The sequence below is a fragment of the Prunus mume genome, linkage group LG5, assembly GCF_029339155.1.
Source record: "Prunus mume cultivar Tortuosa linkage group LG5, ASM2933915v1, whole genome shotgun sequence".
Taxonomy (NCBI): Eukaryota; Viridiplantae; Streptophyta; class Magnoliopsida; order Rosales; family Rosaceae; genus Prunus; species Prunus mume.
Window position 1 is genome coordinate 26,876,083 of NC_142702.1, and position 14,310 is coordinate 26,890,392.

At 37.3% G+C, this 14,310-nt stretch overlaps 2 protein-coding genes and 1 pseudogene across 3 annotated transcripts; 1 reads left to right on the plus strand and 2 right to left on the minus strand.

Moving 5' to 3' along the window:
• Window positions 1–5: 5 nt before the first annotated feature.
• Window positions 6–2,926, minus strand: LOC148917448 (DExH-box ATP-dependent RNA helicase DExH14-like). The gene is made up of 7 exons (XM_089053042.1): window positions 2,271–2,926; window positions 2,101–2,169; window positions 1,309–1,376; window positions 1,039–1,204; window positions 883–945; window positions 445–534; window positions 6–340 (listed from the first exon to the last, which is right to left on the minus strand). The coding sequence occupies exons 1-6, from the start codon at window positions 2,340–2,342 to the stop codon at window positions 505–507; spliced, it is 468 nt and encodes a 155-aa protein (XP_088909168.1). The 5' UTR covers window positions 2,343–2,926; the 3' UTR covers window positions 6–340; window positions 445–504.
• Window positions 2,927–3,534: 608 nt separating this feature from the next.
• Window positions 3,535–5,799, minus strand: LOC103333063 (uncharacterized; annotated as a pseudogene).
• A 3,436-nt stretch (window positions 5,800–9,235) lies between these two features.
• LOC103333064 (pentatricopeptide repeat-containing protein At2g33680-like) lies at window positions 9,236–12,766 on the plus strand. Of its 2 annotated transcripts, XM_089052935.1 has the most exons (3): window positions 9,236–9,417; window positions 9,558–11,757; window positions 11,856–12,766. In XM_089052935.1, exons 1-3 carry the CDS (start codon window positions 9,340–9,342, stop codon window positions 11,870–11,872), a joined length of 2,295 nt encoding a protein of 764 aa, XP_088909061.1. In that variant the 5' UTR covers window positions 9,236–9,339; the 3' UTR covers window positions 11,873–12,766. The 2 variants fall into 2 exon arrangements, with proteins under 2 accessions (XP_088909061.1, XP_088909060.1); XM_089052934.1 differs by having other exon boundaries at window positions 9,558–12,766.
• Window positions 12,767–14,310: the final 1,544 nt, after the last annotated feature.

The window sequence follows — 14,310 nt, forward strand, 5'->3', positions numbered from 1 at the left end:
AACAATACAGGAAAGAGGAGCATGTACTAACAACATTCATGGGCGCTCAGCATCGCCGATTAACATCTCTAACTAATCAACTCATATGCTGGATGTAGAATGTAATAATATAAACAAGGCAGAATGCCCAATTTGGACTCGTCTTTTATTCTAGGCAAGTACTACTACTAAGAAGAATACCTGCATGACCATTTGCAGAAGGTGCATGCAAGTAATTGAGCTTGAAATCCACCCACTGTTAGCTCATATATCTATCATGGCCTAGATGATTCGTATACTTTGATCCAATACTGACTTCAAGAATCAAGCCTGTGACGTAATCACTGAATGGTAATTCTAACTGCGAAAAATGTTGCAGAATTCATGCAATGAGATGAGAGAACTAAAAAGGAAAACGACATGAAGTTTTTATTTCAAAAACATATAGTTGAAGACAACTCTGACCTGAAATAGGTTATTGGCTTTGACATGTGGATCATCTAAGCAGTCCTTATCCACTTTATATCAAACTCTCTCAGACAATGCTTCATTCTCCTATTATCAAAGATGATATTACAGTTCGAAATCAAGATAAAGAAAAACCATATTCTTGTTAGCAAATTTGTATGGAGGAAGAATGATTCCATTCCATACGACTGCGATATATAATATAATATGAATATTATATATTATATGTTTTATATGCCCCTTCTTAATAAATAGGACTGACTGATACCACTTCGCTCACAAGCTAGTTGTTATAGGTCAAGTATTAATTGTCTCCATTTTCAGAATCCACGGTTAATAGATCTAGTTACTCATGTGTGTGCCTCATTATGAATCCAAAAAAAAAAAAACACAAAAAACAAGTACCCAAGTAAGAGCCAACCATAGACTTATTACCTCGTTATGCCGCACAGGAACTGCATTATATTCAGAAGCAGCAGATAGGATATGCAAGACGACCTATGGTACAGAACCTTCTTAAGCATACCGGCATAAAAAGTAAAAGCGAGAAATTAAAATGCTGAATAAAAACCTTCAAGAACCATTTCTTACTTCGAGCGATGTATATGATCCTATGCTTGAACCAAACATTGATATAGTCATGTAGCTAAGATAATACTGGGATGCTATTGAACCCAGCATCGTTGGCTCTACATTGTCTTCATGCATCTTGATGCATCCACTGTCTTCCAGATCCTCAAATGTGTTTTGCACTAACCTGCCAAAATAATCAATAAGTAATCAAAGCAATGCCACCGAAAGAGAGAGCATATATCCTGATAAAAGAAAAAAAAAATCCATGAGAATTGAGCATGGTATTACCTAGACAAGTAAGAGCTGAGAACTTCAGGTTCAGTATTGTCCAAGCCATAGTAAGCTGGATTAAACATCTGTAGAAAACTATGCTCATGTAAGATCTTGTACAGGCTCAATAAATCAAATACTAAGGACACTAATCAAAACCAAAGGCTTTTAACTTGTGTCTTCACCATATTTAAGTACAAGAGGATCATTGTGCTGCTCCTGTCACAGCAGCAATGCAAATGATAGGCGTTCTGAACTTTTACAGCAAAAAAAAGATAAGTGTAGAGTATTGAAAAAATAAAAAGGAAACTGCTTTATTGATTAGATATAGGACTGCAAGACTTCATCCATTGACTTTATTAGATTTTCTGATATTCAAAACCCCAAACAACCTGATTCCTAGTATTAATATTTGAGGCAAATATTCAGAAAGTAATATGATTTGTGTTTATTGATTGTTAGGCGGGCGGATTGTGATGGACATCTACTCCCATCTGTCTTGTAGAATCTGAGCAACTGTTGATTATAAAGGGAGAAAAGAATGTAATCTGATTCACATATTTCTTTCTTTCCATTTTTTATTCTATATAGTCATGTGTGACCAAAACCATCATTTGCAATATATCTGTGATTGATATTGGAAAATCAACATATCTCTTTGTTTTTCCATCATAATATTCTGTTCCCTGCAAGAGAATCAACACTTACGTAAATTTGTCCTGAAGAACAGCTGCTGCAATATACTCCTGCTAGAAACCTTTGTATATATAGGAACCAAATGAAAAAGATACCGCACAAATTTTGCCTCACCTTAATAATGACCAGATGATGACCTGGAAGGTTTACACCCCATGCCAATGTGCTGTTACAAACCAATACCTATAATTTAATACATATGCCTAATCAGTATATAAAGTAAGAAAATGATCTTTTTATATTCTCTTTTCCTAATGTGTTCTTCAGGAAAAACTCATGCTTACTGAGGTAAAACAGAAATGCCTGAATCTTGTTGTTTGCAAAAAGCTCCTCAACCAGAGATCTATCTTTGTCATTCAGACCGGCATAGTGTAATCCAATGCCAAACTACAAGGTGTTCCTCAGGTTAAAGAACCATCTGCTGGACTTCTTCTGGCATACCAAGAAACTGCCTTGGATGTTCATCTGACGTTGCGAACTTCAATAACAGAAAAGCACCAAAAAAATCGATTCAATGCAGCAGCCGAAACTGAAGAAAAAATAAAATCGAAGCTTGAGTTGAGAGAGAGGCTCAAGACTGAGTATTTGAATTTTGAAGATTAGATTGGAGTGCAAGCTTCGTGTCGTTTCTCTGTCTCTTCATATCACTCGCGCACCACATTCCTCTGTGAGTGCAAGCTTCGTCTGTCTTCATTTGGAAAAAAAAGATATGACTCGCCGAGGCCGCCGAGGCCGCCTAGATCAACCCAAGCAGCCTAGGGGCCGCCTAGATCGGCCCAAGTCTCCTAGGCGCCACCTAGATCCGACCAGGCCCCCTAGGCGAAGCTTAACTCTCTGGCGTCGGGGTCCTCCGGCCTAGCGCCTCAGCCGATTTTTCGAACACTGCTCGAAACCTGGAACGGGCTTGCTCTGTGCCCTAGACATTCGTAGTGACGAGTTCGAGTCCGATTCACTAGAATATTGTACATTTATAAACTATCATTCTTAAAGGTGTTTATCGCTTGAATTTAAGAAAAAGTATAGCCCACACAAATGTAGTCGTCCGCGAAATGGCCATGACAGCGAGTGCAAGCTTCGTGTTGGGTATAAATATATTAAAATAGTATAGCCGACCGGCTATACTATATAAACAGAATATTTAAAAGTATGGCCGCTTGGCGATAAGCCATAAACAGAATATTTTAAATGAGGGTCTCGCCGAGCGGCTATACTGCATTAAAAAAATATTTTAATAGTATAGCCGTCGGCGATACTCTATAAATAGAATATTTAAACATATAGCCGCGCGGCTATACTTTATAAAAAGAATATTTTAACAATATAGCCGCTCCGCGATACTCTATAAATAGAATATTTAAATGTTTAGCCACCCGGCTATACTTCATAAAAAGAATATTTTAACAATATAGCCGCTCGGCGATACTCTATAAATAGAATATTTAAACGTTTAGCCGCCCGGCTATACTCCATAAATAGAATATTTTAAAAGAGAGTATTGCCGCACCTCTATACTCCATAAACATAATATTTTAAAAGAGATTTTTAAAATTATAGCTGCACGGCTATTCCGTTCTTTAATTGAAACAATTCTAGACCATTCATTGATATGTAGCTGAAGCGATGAATGTCCATATCAATCTCAAAGTAGTTAGGACCGTGCATGTTAGAGAGTTTGATAAAGGCAATCAACATGGTTTTTATGTTTCATCATCTTAACACTCAGCAACATAAATGTTCAATGTTTACCTTGTAAAAATTGTGTTGGGGGCGTGAAAGAACTGGTTTGTCATTATATGCATGTACAAGCTTCTTCTGAGCAGAACTCTGATTGAGATCCTCAGGATTTACCACCTCAACCAAGATCTTTAGTCTTTCTCTAAAAGGTACAGTGGAGTCCTTTGCCAATCCTTTAATTTTTCTGTCTCATCATCAACCATTTTCTAAAAGCATCATTCAAATATATCAACAGACTAAGTGTTCCAATAGAACATAAGATCACATTTCCATCAGGGAGAGTACATCAGAATAAAGTGCATGCCTATCCAAATGGATGAAGTTGCATACAAAATGAAGTTACCTTGACGCTGTCTTGGAATTGAGGAGAGATGTCTTTATCAAAATTCTCAAAAACTTTGAAATACATTATAAGGACTCATCCCCTCTCCATCAGTATCACCAAGAAACATTGCAACAGGATAAGTCGCAATGCAATAGAGCAATATCATCAGATATTGCCAAAATATAACAAACAAAACATAACAAGATAAATCAATTCTGAAAAAATACCTACATGTTTACAATGAACGCTTTCCCATTTGCTTTCACTTTGGGAAGCTCAGGATGCTGGGCAATGTGATGTATCTTTTTGGGCCGATACAAAAGTCATACTTGAAATAGTTCTCGCCATGGAATTTAAAAGTTGAGGGTGGAATCTCAGACCAAGATCCTGAAGTCGGCTTCTCTACTCTACAACATGGAATGATATATCCTGGTCTAGGCCGATACAAAAACCTTTTTGATTGACCTGTGGATTTATCATTGAAATGTTCAGTAATATACATGTACATCAATCCCAATATTCTAAGTTTTCTTTCTATTCAAACAAAATTGAATTATTTGAATACTTACATTGTTCAATGGTTTCTTCTGCATCACAGGATCTCCTTTTAAAAGAAAGTCTGAAAATGGCTGATGACTTTCTCTGGGACTGTGGAACCAAACTCTCTGCACTTAGAATCTTATCATTGAAACTTACAGAAGGTACCAATTGAGATAAGCTAGATTTTAGGGCATTGTCTTGAATTTTTTCATTAGAATCATGTCCATCCTCTGTAAGTCCTTTAAAGCTTCCATAAGAGTGATCTAATATATTCTTCCTCTTACTACAAATTTCATCAGCCTTCCCTAAGTGAGAAAGAACATAGCCCTGGGTACTAATAAGTGAAAACCGATTTGATTCCCTATGCTCATCTTTGCCTGTGATTTTATCTAATTTACCTCATCTATGTTCATATAGCTTTGGTATTCTTCATACTTACACCCATTATCAACAAAGCAAGCAGATCTTTCGTACTGAAGTACTTGGCCACTTGAGATATTCCTAACTGGATTGCTTGTTAATGGAAAACCATCTTTAGAATAAGAGAAGAAAATTAAGAAAACAAAACAAAATCCTTTTCCAATAAGTAGCTCAAGAAAAATTACTTCAGTAGTAATGACATTTTGCAATCATACAAGACCACAAGGCTTTCATTCTGTAATATGTAGTTACGTAGATTGATAAAGTCATCATGCGAGTCAGACTCCAGAATACTCACTGAGTCAAACCAAGCTTCCTCCTGGAAAATTACTGCAAATGAATAACTTTCAAAATATGAGATTCAATAGCTATGAATTTTCTTGTCAACACTATTGGTTGAAATAGAAAGATAGTTGAAATCTGATGAAAGAAAGCACACACCATTCGAGTCATATTGACTGTGGTGCTATCGCTGCTAGGTGAGATGGAATGTTGAAGTAGAAACCTTAGATCTTTTGTGAGTAGTTGTTGCACCATTCTCAAAGTCCATATGAACAAACTCACTGACAGCATAGTCACTCACGCGAACTCTTGCATCACTATTTATTTTCTTGAAACTGGTATTTCTTTTCTTGGTACCATCCGAAGCAGAGCAGGTTGCCTTTCTATGGCGTTTGATGACCCACTGACAGTGTTTTTTCCGTGATTTAATTATTTTGGATGGGGTTGACATGCAACCAGCCATTGTAGCTTTTAAATCATGCAAGTCCCAACTACAACGATGCCTTCATCAAGTCCTCTCCAACCTGTGTGCCTACAAATGAAACAAAATATATCAGAGATGATTAAAGGATTTCTGGAAAGCAGTTTCTAAGATCACAAATAATCATGAGAACGTAATCAATTCTTTCATCATGAGACTGTTTCAGTAATTTATGGCTCAAACGCTAGGCTAGTTAACCAACTTAACACTTAGAAATTATTAGAATCAAACGGATGACACACAGAGGTTTCTATGTTTAATGAGTATGGTGGCACTATTAGAAAGCACCTTGGTTAGAAGCGACTGGTAACTTGAAGCATTATGCTAGTTATTCAATCAATTTGTGAATGAAAATTTGTGCAATCATCATAAAAATCAAATGTCTGATTCAAACCTTCTCAAACAAAGTGGGATGTCTCTTTCCCGGTAACCATAGATAAGCCACTTATCTATCTTAAGCCCCAAATCTTTAGTTCTGGCTCACTAGAACATAAACATGACCAGAAAACAAAAAGATAGTACAACTACCTCAAGAACAACTCAACAAAACCTTAGTCCCTATTATCTATCTTAAGTCCCAAATCTTTAGTTCTTACTCAGGTTTAATTAATTAGTACCTTTCTCTTAAGTAGTTGGCATTTGCAAAGTAAATGGGAGCATCAATCTCAAGTATAAGAATTCCAGGAACGTTGCTTGCATTGGGATACTACTCAACATTTCTGTAAACCATGGAATTTGGAAGGTTTCCTTGAACAAAAGTCTTGGCCTTGCCACAAACAAAAGTACCCTGATCACAGATATTGCAACCTACACAAAAGAAAAAAGAAATATTAGTTCTAATGTGTAGTTTTAAGTTGTTAGATATAGTGTTACCGTCACACACAATAATGATACGTACCACTAAAACTAGTCCAGTTTCAACACTGCCAAAAATGACGCCAATATAGGCACTCATGCAAACAACAAAGTCAAACTTGTTAACCTCCAGAGGTGAATTGCGGCTTCATAGTCCATGACAACAAGCAAAGCCCGACTATGTGTTTCTAAGTTTGTATATTCCCCAAGTCTGATTCGGTTAGGATTTCCAACTACGCATCCAACTTAGGACAAACCAGATTCCTAACAATTACATACTAGGCTAAAATATCTATGGCTTCCTCTAGTAATAACTTTTCGACCACATCTTTCTCTTTCAAGATGCAAAACACATAATCAAAAGCCAATTTTCGTATAGCGGCCATCAGAAATTGAAGCGATTTCATAATTTAGCTAAAGTCGAAAGAAAAAGAAGGACCCGCTTAGACCCGCTTAGGTTGCCGCTTAGCCCCTAGGCCGTTTTTCCAACAGCCTAACTGAACAAAAGCACAGTTTTATAGTTTTGAGCTCTAATTATGAACATCATTACCGAATTTAACATTACAGAACAAAATCCACCACATGTTCTAGATTTCTATGCATCATAGATTTTCCAAAATAAGCAAAAACATAAAGATAATTTAGTTAAAACTACAAGTAATCTGAATGCATTCCACTAAAAAGCAGGAAGCAGAGTAATTGGAGACTGAGCTTAGTGAAAAGAAAAACCTTGGGTTGAAGAAACTATCCCACCAGTCAGAGGTCATGCGGCTTTAGGCTCGACTGGAACCAAGCTTAAGTTTTTCTTCAATTTCCTATATTTCTTGCTTTTCTTTGATTTCTTGAGAGATGCCATGAGAGCTCAAATGAGGAATTGCCCACCTCTTTTTTGGCCTTGAAGACTTTGATGGGAAGTGATTCAGTGAAGCAAGCCAGGCAGAGAGGGAAACGTAAAGCTCGTATGGCCATTTTTGGCCTTTAAAAAAAAAGAAAATAGTATAGCCGCCCGGCTTATATAAAAAAAAAAACTGATTTTTGTTGATATGTCATCTCTTTGAAGGAGTGTACAACAGCACTTGAGAAGCATGTGCTTGCAAATACCACATCTCATACACTAGACATAGAAGAATCAGAGGTAATCTCCATGTCTGTTTATACATTCCCTCTGCAATGGGAAATTGAACTGAGATGATGATCCATTTATTAAAAGCTTCAATACTCTCTTCATTTTTTCTATCTGGAACTTAAAGCTTTACTCCATTTATTTCCTTATTTTAATTTTGTTTAAAAAATGGTATAGCCGTACGGCTTTACGTGCTGACACGTGGTGCATAGGCAATGGGCTATATATAAAAATCGTATAGCCGACCGCTATACTAGATTTTTTGAATTTTTTAAGAAATAGTAGGCCCGTGACTATACTCGTTTTGCCTAATTTTTGTAAAAATAGTATAGCCGCCCGGCTTTACTGTTTTAAGACGCGGCGCCTAGGAGCTGGGCTTATCTTTCTTTAATATAAATAGTATAGCCGCGCGGCTATACAAAAAGAATATTTAATTCAGGAAATTTATTGTGTCGACGAACTTTTGTCGGAGGTATTTTTTTTTTAAATTTTAAAAATATCCGCGATTACCCGTATACTGCCTTTGGTAATTGGTAAGTAGCTTTGGTTTCTAGTTAGAGTTTTCTTTCCTTAGTGAACTTATTCGCATGAAAATAAAAGAAAAGAGAAAAAAATATGAAAACTGATGATTATAGTTGTCTGCTAAACACTGTAGCTACATTGAACGGAATTAAGATAGATGACGGTAAAGAAAAGGAGTATGCATGGCTTGCTGAGACAGAACCAGATAATCTCTATATGCGCCTGGGAAATTACACAGGCCCTACTGTTCAAGTTTAACACTCAGCAGTCATCAGTGATGATTACTAAATGAGCCCCATGCCTCTTTGTGTTTGCTCCAGCTTTAGACCTTAGAGAGAGAACATTCCATTGTTGTTGACTGCATTAGCCTAAGCAGAGAGGTAACTAAGGCCCTCAAGCCTGCAGCAAAACTAGTTTATCATAAAGGGAATTGAAAGAAAAATAATGGAGCTTGTCGTTGGGTGATGATATCAAGTTTATCATCAATTTAACAGCACCAAGAAGGATCACAACCACAATGAGGAGATATGCATTGTGGACTGCACCTAGAATAAAACCACCAGCTATGATCCCCATCATGAAAAGTAGAATCAAAGACCATAATATTAGCTTTGGGAAGCTCTTCCTAAACGAAAACTCGTCATCTTGGCTAAGAGTAGTAATGGCATGGTTGTGAACAATGGAGGAATCTTATACTTTCATTGATCCCATTGACTTAGATACTTTTGGAGATTATAGCCGCGCGGCTATACTCCTAGTCCAATATTTTAATAATATAGCCGAACGGCTATACTGTTAAAATAGTCTAATACATTTTCAAAGTATAGCCGAGCGGCTATCCAGTTTAAATATATTCGAATATTTTAATAGTATAGCCGTCCGGTTTAAGATTATATTATTTTTATTTTTATCTATTTACCAAAATAGTCGCCTTTTCGACTGGGGACTAGTTCCGATATTTAGGAAAAGAAGCTTCAAAGCATGAGATTCTACTGCATATGAACCTCATCAACTGCGTTTTCGACCAAAAAAAAAAAAACACCTCATCAACTGCGCTACTCTCACTGGGCTATGAGTCTCACCGTCAAACTGGGCTTTCCTCAACCTGCTCATTCTCTGGTTCTGCCCACATCAACTTCCAAAAACAAAGTAAGCAACACCATCTTTCTTTCTCTCTCTCTCCGTTTGTGTTGTTTCTCTTCTGTGCTTGTTTTGGTCTCTTTTGTCTTTGTCAACTTCATGTTCGTTAATCATATAGTAATAAAAGTTATCAAATTTATCTATCGCAGACTCAAAATTCAACTTTAACTCTATCATCTCCAACTACTCAGAAACCAAATGGAACATATGGAAGCAAATTTCCCTGTTCAATTGGTATTAATGAAACTCAGCCAAAGTCTCAAATTGAACCCTTAATTGATATCCTACATGGTTGTGAGGACATGGGGTCTGTAAAACAAGCAAAGGCTGTTCATGGGTTTGTGTTAAAATCTGAGCTTTCGGACCGAAACTTGCTAGTAGTGTTAAATCACCTAGCTCATGCCTATTCGAAATGCTCGGATTTTGGCACAGCTCGTCGAGTGTTTGACGAAATGTCATGTAGGAACGTATTCTCTTGGACAGTCATGATTGTTGGGTCGACTGAAAGCGGCTTCTTTCTCGATGGATTTAAGTTCTTTTCCGAGATGGTGAACAGTGGAATTTTACCAGACAAGTTCGCATATTCCGCAATTGTCCAGACATGCATTGGTTTAGATTGTATTGTATTGGGCAAAATGGTGCATGCCCAGGTTTTTGTAAGAGGCTTTGCATCTGATACTTTTGTAAGTACATCTCTCCTTAACATGTATGCAAAGTTCGGAAAGGTTGAGGATTCATTGAAGATGTTTAATACTATGACAGAACATAATAAAGTCTCCTGGAATGCAATGATTTCAGGGTTGACATCAAATGGTCTTCATTTTGAAGCATTTGATCATTTTCTAAGAATGACGAAAGGAGGAATTACACCAAATATGTATACACTCATCAGTGTCTCAAAAGCAGTCGGGAAGTTAGGTGATGTTAACAAGAGCAAAGTGGTTCACAGTTATGCTTCTGAATTGGGAATGGAGTCTAGTGTTCTAGTGGGAACCGCTCTCATTGATATGTACTCCAAATGCAAGTCTTTGTCTGATGCAAGATCTGTTTTTGACTTGAATTTCACTAGCTGTGGAGTCAATCCACCATGGAATGCATTGATTTCTGGCTATTCACAATGTGGTCACAGCCAAGAAGCGATGGAGCTCTTTGTGAAAATGTGCCTGAAAAATATACAACCAGACATTTACACTTACTGCAGTGTGTTCAATGCAATAGCAGAGTTAAAATGTTTGCAATTTGGAAAGCAAATTCACGGGATGGTTTTAAAGTCAGGGATAGAAATGAAGGTTACAAGTGTCTCCAATGCAATTGCTGATGCATATGCCAAATGTGGGTTGCTGGAAGACGTACAGAAGGTCTTTGACAGGATAGAAGAGAGAGATTTAGTGTCTTGGACAACACTGGTGACTGCTTATTCTCAAGGTTCTGAATGGGAGGATGCACTGACAATCTTCTCAAAATTGAGGGAAGAAGGCTTTACGCCAAATCAGTTTACTCTTTCTAGTGTGCTTGTTGCATGTGCCAGCCTTTGTTTACTTGAGTATGGTCAACAAGTCCATGGCCTCCTTTGCAAGGTTGGCTTGGACACTGAAAAGTGTATCGAAAGTGCCCTAATCGATATGTATGCCAAATGTGGTAATATAGCTGAGGCACAAGAGGTCTTTGAGAGGATTTCTGAACCAGATACAATTTCGTGGACTGCTATTATATCAGGATATGCTCAACATGGGCTTGTGGAGGATGCCCTTGAACTCTTTAAGAGAATGGAGCAGATGGGTGTGAAGACCAATGATGTTACCTTATTGTGTGTTCTATTTGCATGCAGCCACTGTGGTATGGTAGAAGAAGGTCTCTATCATTTTCATGTAATGGAAAAATTGTATGGTGTGGTGCCAAAGATGGAACATTATGCTTGTATTGTTGATCTCTTAGGTCGTGTGGGCCGTCTTAATGATGCAGTGGAGTTCATAAAAAGGATGCCAATTGAGCCCAATGAAATGGTTTGGCAGACTTTGTTGGGAGCATGTAGAGTACATGAAAATGTTGAGTTGGGGGAGATTGTAGCTGAGAAGATCCTTTCAGTTAGGCCAGAATACTCAGCTACCTATGTTCTTCTATCCAACACTTATATCAGGACAGGGAGTTATAAAGATGGAAATAGTTTGAGAGATGTGATGAAAGACCGAGGTGTGAAAAAGGAGCCAGGTTGTAGTTGGATTTCTGTGAAAGGTAGAATCCACAAATTTTATGCAGGGGATCAACAACATCCAGAAAAGCATGAGATATATGCAAAGTTAGAAGAGCTGAGAGTGAAGCTTAAGTCCATGGGTTACGTTCCAGATTTGAGTTATGTATTGCAAGATGTGAATTTGGTTGAAAATATGGGGATTCCTGGATAAGCTCACACGAAAACACTAATTTGATAAATATGTCCAATATTTCAGGTATACTGTTCAAGTAGCGGAACAAAATTTTTGTGATCAAGATAGAGAAAAGCTGCAGCAACAAAGAGCAAATGAATCTTTCGATGATGAAATTGAGGTGCCATGTACATCTATTGATTTTTTCCACCTGCTCAGCTCCTCTTTCAGGCTTGGGAGCAGAGCGTCCAGGGTACATACAGACTACAGATGTAAAACCCATAAAATTTCTGTTGAATGGTCCAATGATTGGTGTTGGGGTTGACAACTGACCATGAGGGCTGTACTGCTTGGGCATTTTTGGAGTTGTGGGCTCCTGAACATATTCCAAAATAATCCATGCTGATGTATAATAGAATGTTGATTTCATTGTGCGATTGGTTATGGTGGATATAGGCTTCTTTGACCACAAAGAGTTTATTGGGCACAGGCAGATGTACTCAAGGTGCTCTGTACAGGGTCGAGTAGCAGAATTGAGTTCATGTTAAGGACCCTGGGACTGCTCAACCATTGAACACCATCCACCAATATAAATCATTTGATACAAAATCCAAAATCCTCAATGATGTGCAGAAGGATTCAGATGGAAGCATCCAACCTTTGCAGAAAAAAAAAACCCGGTGAAAATTCTGTTCCAAAGTCAGGCATGATTGATATGGTGAGATGAGTTTTGCTTTATGTCCTGAGCCGGTGGAATAAGCTTGGTTTCTGTTATTGATTCCGAAAAAAGCGATCTTGGTTAAGTCATCATTCCTGCTATCCCTACCTTTTTTTCCCAAGTTTTATATGCGATGGAACTCATTTTATCCGAACTGTACATTCACTGAAGGAACTCGTTACAAATCATCGAGTATTCAATCATTCATATGCGCCTCTTTGAAGATTATGTGCCTTGTATTATATGTGTTAAAGCAACAGCAAAACTTTTACCTTTATGTTCTTAACACTAGAATAAAAGCAGGAAAGAATACACCAGTCTTTTCTCAATAAATCTTCTTTGGAGTTTGCTGGCATATCCATCTAGAAGTTGGCTAAAAGGGTTTCAGTTTACGTTATGGCATGTTTACTTACAATGAATGGGAGAAGTCATGAATCCGGGAGCTTAAAGTGCTCGGTGGAGGAAGGTTGGCATAAGCTTTTTACTCTTGCTTGCTTCTCCTCCAATCCAATTTCCATTATTGCAAAATCTCAAAAGTTTCTCCTATCTTGTGGGGCTTGCTTAAGAAAAGTTGCAACGCCAACACAAAAAGACAGCAACAGTTGAAAACACCCTTCTGAGATGTCTCTTGCTTGTATTGTACATAGTCACGTATACATCATACATGGTGGGCTTAGCAGCTCTTAAGATATATATTTCCTGCCATCGCTGGGAGGATCTTTGCTGGTTTCGTTACATGTGATGAACAAGACACACATTATACAACTTTCACAAAATTATTTTCTTTTCTCATCATTGTAATTGCAATTATGTCATGTTCGATACCTACAACCAACCCCGTGACCTCAAGTTTTTGCATATTATATTATTATTATTTATTATTTTATTTATTTATTTATTGTCAAGATCAGTGGGGTAGAATTGCTCAACTCGAAGTAGTACCTCTGTGATTGAATGCCATGCACAACAATGATGTGCTAAATATAGACGATTGTTTGTCTTCTACTTAGGTCACCTCCAAGATGATGGGTACAGATTTCGCGTCACCTCCAAAATTAATTACAGTAATTTTTAATTTTTTTTTTCAAAGTGTAGATAGCCAAATGCTTCAACAAAGTGTGAATATATTTACATTCGATTCATATCTTGGACTGTCGTACAATTTTTGTTCTGTGGCCTACCAGAGAATGGAGTCAATAGACCGATTGACCAGTGACCAACCAACAAGCCCTTTTGTTTATATGAAATTAATTTCATATTATTGAAGCTAATTAATCAGGTGATGATGTTTTGAATTTTAATTTCTGAGAACGTGGGTGTTAGAGAAGAAAACAATACATGGTGATATCATTTTCAATATATTTGGCAGAAGATAATTTGTTTTGGGATGAAAGAGGACAAGGCAATATAGCTGTATGAGGTCTAAGGCTTGGTTTGTTTGCATGGGCGCTCTCTCTGCACACATCAAGCTTATTTACAGCAAAGCAATATTTGTAGGCATTAGATGTAAGCTAGAATTCTAGAATGACGACGTTTGGACAGTGAACATTTATTCTTCAGTGTGGGGGATGCATATGCACAATGAAAACCTTAATTCCAACACACCACCTCGGACTTTATAAAGATAACTGCTCTTAACAACTTGAGGTACAAGTCTCGTGTCATATTGATGTATTCATATATGATATATATCCAACCAAACTTTTTGGGTATTGTTATTTATATATATATATATATATATATATATATATATATTATCCCTTGCATTGCATGTAGATTCTACAATTGCAAAGAAGAACTCTCTCTCTCTCTCTCCATGAA